Source organism: Palaemon carinicauda, chromosome 44 (assembly GCF_036898095.1).
Source record: "Palaemon carinicauda isolate YSFRI2023 chromosome 44, ASM3689809v2, whole genome shotgun sequence".
NCBI lineage: Eukaryota > Metazoa > Arthropoda > Malacostraca > Decapoda > Palaemonidae > Palaemon > Palaemon carinicauda.
Genome location: NC_090768.1, coordinates 24,858,008 through 24,866,242, shown reverse-complemented (window position 1 = coordinate 24,866,242; position 8,235 = coordinate 24,858,008). Strand labels below are relative to the sequence as shown.

Genomic DNA, 8,235 nt, shown 5'->3' with positions numbered 1-8,235 from the left:
AAGCATTACTCAACTTTAAAACCCAGCTTTAAAGGAAATTCTTTGTAATAAAACCCATACTGCTTTGTGTTTGCAAATTTTATGCGGAAGATTTATGTTCTGATTTATAGATTTTAAGCTGACAGAAAAAGGAATATACTTTTCGTATGTAAGAAAAAAATTGTGGTAATGTGGCCATGCAGTGTCTTGTTTAGGTATAATTTCAGTTAATGTTTTGTTTTAGCTGAAAAAGTCTCCTTTTCCCTTCTCACATAATGTCTTGTAACACATACAAGGCCATTGTCTCTGTTTTAAGATTTGTTATCCTAAACTTAATCAGGTTCAGTGATAGTTTCTTCTTCTTTACTACTAATTTTTGAAGTTACCTTTATGCTAATATATTTTCAAGCTCTCATAAGCTTCATCCTTTTAACGATGTCATTTTTACTTAATTATTTCTCTCAGCCAAGGGCTGCTCAAGGAATTGCTGAATATCGTCACTCCCATCAGCCCTTACCTTAAAGATTTTTATATTTATAAATAATCTAAAATTAAGTTTCTTTAACACTTCTTGAATTTGAAGTGTATTTTGAATTTTGCATAACCGGGCACCAAGTCAAACTTATTTTGACATTGATTCGGAGCATTGATCAAGCTCAAGGTCGCACATTTTATTTTATCTGCTCTCCTTTCAATCGTGTATTGGTGCTTGAATTAGGTTTGTTGTTTCAATCAAAAACCTGTTTATTCCTCCTCCCAAAGTTAGGGTCATATTCCATGTTGAGATACTGTATCTTTTGCAATCTTAATTTTTGTTTTTCGAAGATATTATTTTAACTTTTTGATAATTTATCTGGAAAATATAATCAGTGGCATGTAACAATTTGGTAGTTATTACAATATTTGGTTTTCATGAGCGTGCCTCAGATTTAACTTTTATATATAAAGCCTTATATTTATAAGCCTTAAGAAATAAAATAGTAAGAAATTTTTTGTTCACTAATATGTGCTATGTGCAGCCCATCCCTCTATTCCATTGTACTACTTTTGGGTAGAAAATAAAACATTAAGGTCCATACCTATGTTGTATCTTTCGTTTCAGGGGTGGACTTTTGGCGTGTTGTGCTTATGACTGGAGCTGTTGTGCTGTTCTTTGCTGCCTCTCATCTTGCGAAGAATATATTTTTCCATTATACAACTGGAATTGCCCTGGGCATCTTGGGATCACTAATTATTATTATTATGTATATAAGAAGATTTATTCCAACAGTAAGCATTTCTTTTTAACTTGTCTATATTTTGAAGATTAGATGTGAATAATGCTTTGAAACACCTATGCAATTGCATTAGTCTTTGGTAGCACACTATTAATATAATAAGTATTATATAAAAATAGGTTTATGAACTATTGAAACAGGAGAGAAGACTAATTAGTTTCAAAACAAGACTCAAAATATACTTATTTATATATGCCAATGACACCAATTTAAGCAGGCCATATGTAAGTATTGGTTTTTGAAATAAGTAATTTTTCATTATTTTTTTCACAGAAATCTGCTGCTTTCTCTGTTATGGTTGGTGGCTGGGGTTTGTTCATTTATTTGGTCCAGTACATTTGGCAAAATTTTGTGGAGTTGATTAAAGAATATCAAGCAATTGCCATTGGTAAGTTTTGTTTTGTCTTAAACAAACCATTTTGTATTGTACTTCAAACAGTATCCTACCACTGCATGTTTCAGTTTTTCATATGTGCTACCTTTAAGATTTTTACTGTACTGTATATGATTATTTTTCATACAATATAGATTTTTGCATGTTTGGTTTGCCCAAATGTTATAGGGTGCATGTTTTGAAATTATCTAATTTCCATATATGCAGAGGGTTGACCCCTTAGTGTATCAGAAAATAATTAGAAAGAAAACAAATTATTTTGTTTTTTTATAATTTTATGTGGTTTAGCCCATGTGGTCAGCTTTTTTACTTTTCATCCATTGTCGCTCTCTTCATACTCAGCTGCCCAATTTAAACTTACCTTCTACAGTATTGTGAGTCGGAGTGCAAAGTGGGTTGTCTTGATCCTAATATCCCTCCCCTCTCTAAAATAAGTACTTTTAATCAGTCTCATATTTCTTATATGGAGCTCATGTCATATTATATAATTCCTTTTATCTCCTGGGTGGAGGTGAACAAAGTTTCAACCAAAGTCGATTGTTTTTGTCATGTTTCAAATGACTGTACGCCGTTCGCTTGCAAGCTCGGTCACTAGCTCGTCTCTTGATAATGTTACTAGGGTTAATATAGGCGCTAGTACATTTAAGACCAAAACGGGTCCTCTATGCCCTCTTTCAGGTACAGTACCCCCTTTTTAAATGGTAAATAAATCAAGAAATCAACAGATTTTCACATGGCTCCTCCTGCGGTACAGGAAAATAAGGAAGAGAAAAACTCTGAGACGGACTATGAAATCGAGGAAGTATCGCCTTTTCAATGCTTTCGTAACCTTATTGCTGAGTTATATCCTAATAAATTTATTAAGTTAAGCATGGAAGTTTCTTATTCTAACAAATTGGAAAAAAAATTACCACTTCTAAGACAGCCTGCACACTGCAACTCTCCAACTTCATTGAGGAAAGATTAAGAAAGAAAATTGTCTCGATCCCAGAAAAAGGCGGTGATTCAGGCCCATGTTTAGTGCTTAGATTCTCTTGAACACAGAGACAGGGGGATTCATATAAAGCTAATTAATTACCCAATCTCTTAAATTATGGTTATATAAGTTGGTAAACTAAAAAAATGATATTTATACGTAATTAGATAAGAGTGTGATTAAATCACTCTCCTTTTCAGAATCTATAATAGGGGATATTTTTAATCATAGAAGTGAAATTTGCAGTCTATTACAAAAGGATATCAGCAGTTGTATTCTATTTTAGATTATCTGAATTGCTTTGATAAAACTGTGTCAGATGGGACCTCCAAAGCATTATCACTCTATGTGTTTTGAGATTAAGAGAGGAGAACTTAGATACAAGGCGTATAGGATCACACCGTCTCAAGCACCGTTTTTTGAAAAAGGAGAAAAACATCACTAATGTTTTTCAAACAACTCCACTTCTAATATGGATAAAAAACTCTTCTAACAATGACATATAAACAATTTAAAGTTTTTTTTTTTTTAACAGAATTCCTGTTTTAATCAATCAAGTTATAGATAAAAGCTCTCTCCTTCAGAATGTTTTGACCAAAAAGTAAAAAAAAAATATTTGTATGGTGTGTGCATGCAAGTGCATAAAATGTAAAACTCATTATTCATTTTGAAATGAAAATAATTTCAATTGCAATAGACATAGATAAAGTGTTTATTTCTATACACCTTCCATGTAGCATAGCATTAAGGACAGTGTTATTAACAATAATAATGATGATAACAGAAATATTAGTAATGGAAAATAATGATGAATACTAACTAAGTATTATTAGTAACAGGAATACTGGAAGATGAAGGTGGCAAAGAGGGCCAGTACTGACGTAACCTCTTCACTGGTTTCAAACGCCCTATCAACCTTATGTAGACATTCTGTTTGCAATCGGCAACACCCCACAAATCACTAAACACTTCCTGTATCACTGGCATCGTTATCTTATCAAAACATCCATGTCTGCAAGGATTTCCAATTTCTTGACGGCAACTTCTTTCCCGGTCGCCCGACTCGTTTACACTTGACCAGCATCACGCTGAATTTTAGCTGCTTATTCCTTCCACCGTAGTACATTACGGACATGTTTACAACAACGAGATGGCCCAGGAACACCAACAGCATCAATATCACTCACATCTCTCATATCAGATGACATTATCAATGAGAAACTAGTAAAATGTTGTAAAAAACACAAGAGCAACAATGCGAAGATGTTTACAAACAGAGATTCATGCTTCAACTGGCGTGGATGCTGGGACATGGGGAAAAATCTGATTGGCCGAGAGACGGCTACGCGTCATGTAGCATGTCTTCCAATTGGCCGGTTGGACCTAGTCAACACGCGATTCATTCTGCTCCAAAAGCAGCGCCTAAGGTACCTCAAGTAACATAAACAGCAGCATATAAGGATGTAAGTTACCTAGTCTTGAGAGGAGATTTCAACCCTATAGACTTGGAAATCAGCATTGCCGATGCCATAACTAGATAGAGGAAGCTTTGTTCTATCCAATGGACCTTGTAACGCTGTTTCCGGCCTGGTGGCACTTGAGTCACTATGATCCTTTACGTCTCATATTCAGCTATGGTGGGTTCAGTATCAGAAGAACAAAAACAAATTAATTTCTAATCCTACTTTGGGACCAGTGTTAGATGGAGTTAACATTGATACAGTAGTTGTTCAAGTAGAGAGCAGAACTCAAACTGATATATGGACATCGGTTTCTATAGATACTCAATCTTCCCCTTACAGGTAAATTTTCTCAAACTCAGACTTGCTAAAATGAGGCCCTTTAATTATAAATGACAGCAGATTGTGTTACAGTAGGTGTTCCAGAAAACCTAATTGGAGAACAGCATGACAGTCCTTTCCACCAAGTTCTAGTAGAGGGAAGACTGCTCAACTTCCCTGTTTGGGAAAGTTCATTATTAGATTACTTTAAGCTTTTATATGAAGAGTAAAACCCTACCCCACGTCGTTAATTTGTTCTATGAGATCCGATGTAAAGCAGTTTTCAAATTAGATCATAGATGGTATATCAAGAATTTTGTTTTGCTTTAAACAACGAACTTGCTGCACTTTGACAATATAAGCACTGTGCCCAGGAGCAATTATCAAAATAATTCATTTTATTAACAGAATTCTGTTTAGACAAGTTTAACATTTCTTTAAATTTTTCAGGTTATGTCATTGTGGCCGGGTTGATCAGTTTTGCTGTTGTTTATCGCTGCGGTCCATTGACTGATCAGCGGTCAGTTAACCTTGTTCAGTGGGCAATGCAACTAGGTTCCCTCGTAGCAGTCTTCTTTAGTAGTCAGTATCGAGAAGCAACTCTTGGCCTTGTCATTATTATGATCTCATATTACAGCATTCCGAGCAAATGGAAAGCTAAAGCCCGCACTTATTGGTACGTATTTATATGGATTATTTTATTTCTGAATAGTATTTTGGTGTTTACTTTTTGTTTCTCATTCCTTAAATTCTTATTTGTTACTGTACTGGTTGCAGACGAGGAAGAGAAGCTTGGCCGATTAGTGACAGAATTTGGAAGGGTGTTTGAGAGAAGGAAGTTAAGAGTTAATGTGGGTAAGAGTAAGGTTGTGAAATGTACGAGAAGGGAAGGTGGTGCGAGGTTGAATGTCATGTTGAATGGAGAGTTACTTGAGGAGGTGGATCAGTTTAAGTACCTGGGGTTTGTTGTTGCAGCAAATGGTGGAGTGGAAACAGATGTACGTCAGAGAGTGAATGAAGGATGCAAAGTGTTAGGAGCAGTTAAGGGAGCAGTAAAAAATAGAGGGTTGGGCATGAATGTAAAGAGAGTTCTATATGAGAAAGTGATTGTACCAACTGTGATGTATGGATCGGAGTTGTGGGGAATGAAAGTGACGGAGAGACAGAAATTGAATATGTTTGAGATGAAGTGTCTAAGGAGTATCGCTGGTGTATCTCGAGTAGATAGGGTTAGAAACGAGGTAGTGAGGGTGAGAACGGGTGTAAGAAATGAGTTAGCAGCTAAAGTGGATATAAATGTGTTGAGGTGGTTTGGCCATGTTGAGAGAATGGAAAATGGCTGTCTGCTAAAGAATGTGATGAATGCAAGAGTTGATGGGAGAAGTACAAGAGGAAGGCCAAGGTTTGGGTGGATGGATGGAGTGAAGAAAGCTCTGGGTGATAGGAGGATAGATATGAGAGAGGCAAGAGAGCCTGCTAGAAATAGGAATGAATGGCGAGCGATTGTGACGCAGTTCCGGTAGGCCCTGCTGCTTCCTCCGGTGCCTTGGATGACCGCAGAGGTAGCAGCAGTAGAGGATTCAGCTATATGAAGCTTCATCTGTGGTGGATAACGGGGGAAGGTGGCCTGTGGCACTCTAGCAGTAACAGCCGAACTCGGTTGAGTCCCTTGTCAGGCTGGGAGGAACGTAGAGAGGAGAGGTCCCCTTTTTTGTTTCATTTGTTTGATGTCGGCTACCCCCTAAAATTGGGGGAAGTGCCTTGGTATATGTATGTATGTACAGTAGTTTTAGAATTACAAAGTTTCTTAAAAGTTGGATTAGTTTTTATTTTAATGAATATTACCTGTAGTTCACCTTGCATACCTCACCAAAGCCCTGTATTTTATATATTTATTAACAATTAAAATAACTCCAATTGCCCATTTACAATTATCTTCCCTAATTGTCTTTTACCCTTATAAAGTTTTTACATTTTTAAGTTCCTCATTTTCTTTCCCATCAATAAACACATGCCCTTAGAAAGGGAAGGAACACAGCACTAAATGGCAATTGACACTCCAGTGTCTGCCTCAAAGTCAAAATTATCCCTATCCTCTTGATGCCATGTGGCAGGGGGAAGAGGGTGGGCATACATATGAATGTAAGGTGAGTAGAGAAATAAGGTATTTTTTTTATTGAAATTTTGTTTATTTCTGTGAACCTCCCCTGATGTTAATATTGCTGACTCTCCCACCTTGCTTAATGTGGGACCAGTGAAGGGAGGAAATAGGTGATAGTTCTTGATCTGAATGAGACTAAATTCCAAATTGTTTATTATATTAAAACTCTATTTCTGGGCTCGAACCTGTGCCGCCCAGTGAATAAGCTCCATTTAGCACTTATTCTTAGGTAATTTACTGCTAAATATACCAGAGAAAAAATGTAAAGGAGTGCTAGGTTAACTAGCTCGCTCACCTATTGGTGTCAGTATAAAATTGGGCGTATAATCCAGAGGTCCCGCACTATTTAGATTCATCCACGACAAAGACCCCAATAGAGGAGAGCCGTTCAACCTCACTCGGCACCACCAACTCTGCATCCGCTCAGAACCCAACTCCTTTTAGCACGCCTGTGTTGTAACCCGCTTTTTTGTTGTGCTCTCGTATTTCGCTTATTTTCCACTGGATTATGGCTTCTTCGTCGGTTTCCCAGGAGACACCGTCTAAGTTAAGTACCAAGCTATGTTTTGCTGTGTTTTGAGCATTCTAGATCGTTTAATATTTAAATTATAGGAGTTTATTCTCTTCGTTCATATCGATCTTGCTTGATTCCGCTTACAGTTGGTACTCCTGTTTTGAGAGCTTTTAGTTTCACTCGCGGTGTTACTATGTGTATTATTTTTATTATTAATTAAATGTTATTTTTTATTGTGGATATTCATTATTTAGCGTTTAGAACCCTCGTGGTTCATTTTTAGGGCCGATATCAGTTACGTATCGTTATGGCTTGCCGACCTTCGTTACTAGGCGGCAATTTTATTTTATAAGTCATCAGGTGTGTCCTTTGTGATGTATTTATTATGTTGCATGCCTTGTCCTAAAATTTTTTATGTGTATATTTATATAATTTTTCAACGCTATTACTATTATAATGAATATTTGTGCTATTACTCCGTTTGATCTGTCTGGTTGGGGATCGTCAGTTGGTAGCCCTGCTGCTCCGTATCACGTGATCCTCCCCCAAGCTCCCCCTCTCGCTAGGTGGGCGGCTAGGCTTCTCTCCCCCCTCCCCTAGGGGACCGTTGCCTTCCCTCCTTTTAGAGGGGGTAGTTCAGTGTTTATGGACTTTGTCCTCCGGGTGTCCCGGCGGGTTCGTCTCTGTCTAGACGGGTTGGCCACCGGTCAACAGAGTTGGATCCCGGTGCACCCTATTTTATATTCACTTATCACACTTTTATTATGTTATACGAAACCCTCCGGGTTCGGTTGGCGGTTCTTATCTACAGTTCCGCCCCCCTATTAATTTATAACAGTTCCTATGATTATATATGATTATATATATGACAGATTACTATCTCGGAGTTCCTATATGAATTGGTTTATGGATATACTTTTATTTCCCGGCCCAGGGCTTAACCTCGCCCCGGGAAATCAGACACTATGTGTCTTAATCCTTTGTTGCATCCTTTTTATGCTCCCGGCTCGACCGGAATGGATAGCTATACTCTAGTCTTAAGTTAGACTTATGTTTAGGCCCGGGTCCTCCGGACCCGCCCCTACTTAAGAGTATTACAGTTAAGTTCTAGTCTTAAGTTAGACTTATGTTAGTCCCGGGTCCTCCGGACCCG

General features: G+C 37.4%; 1 protein-coding gene across 4 annotated transcripts in view; it reads left to right on the top strand.

Annotated features, from left to right (window-relative positions):
- Nucleotides 1-8,235, top strand: part of Nemp (Nuclear envelope integral membrane protein) — a 177,038-nt gene that overhangs the window by 142,176 nt on the left and 26,627 nt on the right. For all 4 annotated transcript variants that reach the window (XM_068366974.1, XM_068366973.1, XM_068366972.1 and 1 more), the window contains 3 exons: nt 1,082-1,248; nt 1,530-1,644; nt 4,858-5,083. In XM_068366974.1, coding sequence (XP_068223075.1) covers nt 1,082-1,248; nt 1,530-1,644; nt 4,858-5,083 — 508 coding nt within the window. The remainder of the gene's footprint in view (nt 1-1,081; nt 1,249-1,529; nt 1,645-4,857; nt 5,084-8,235) is intronic.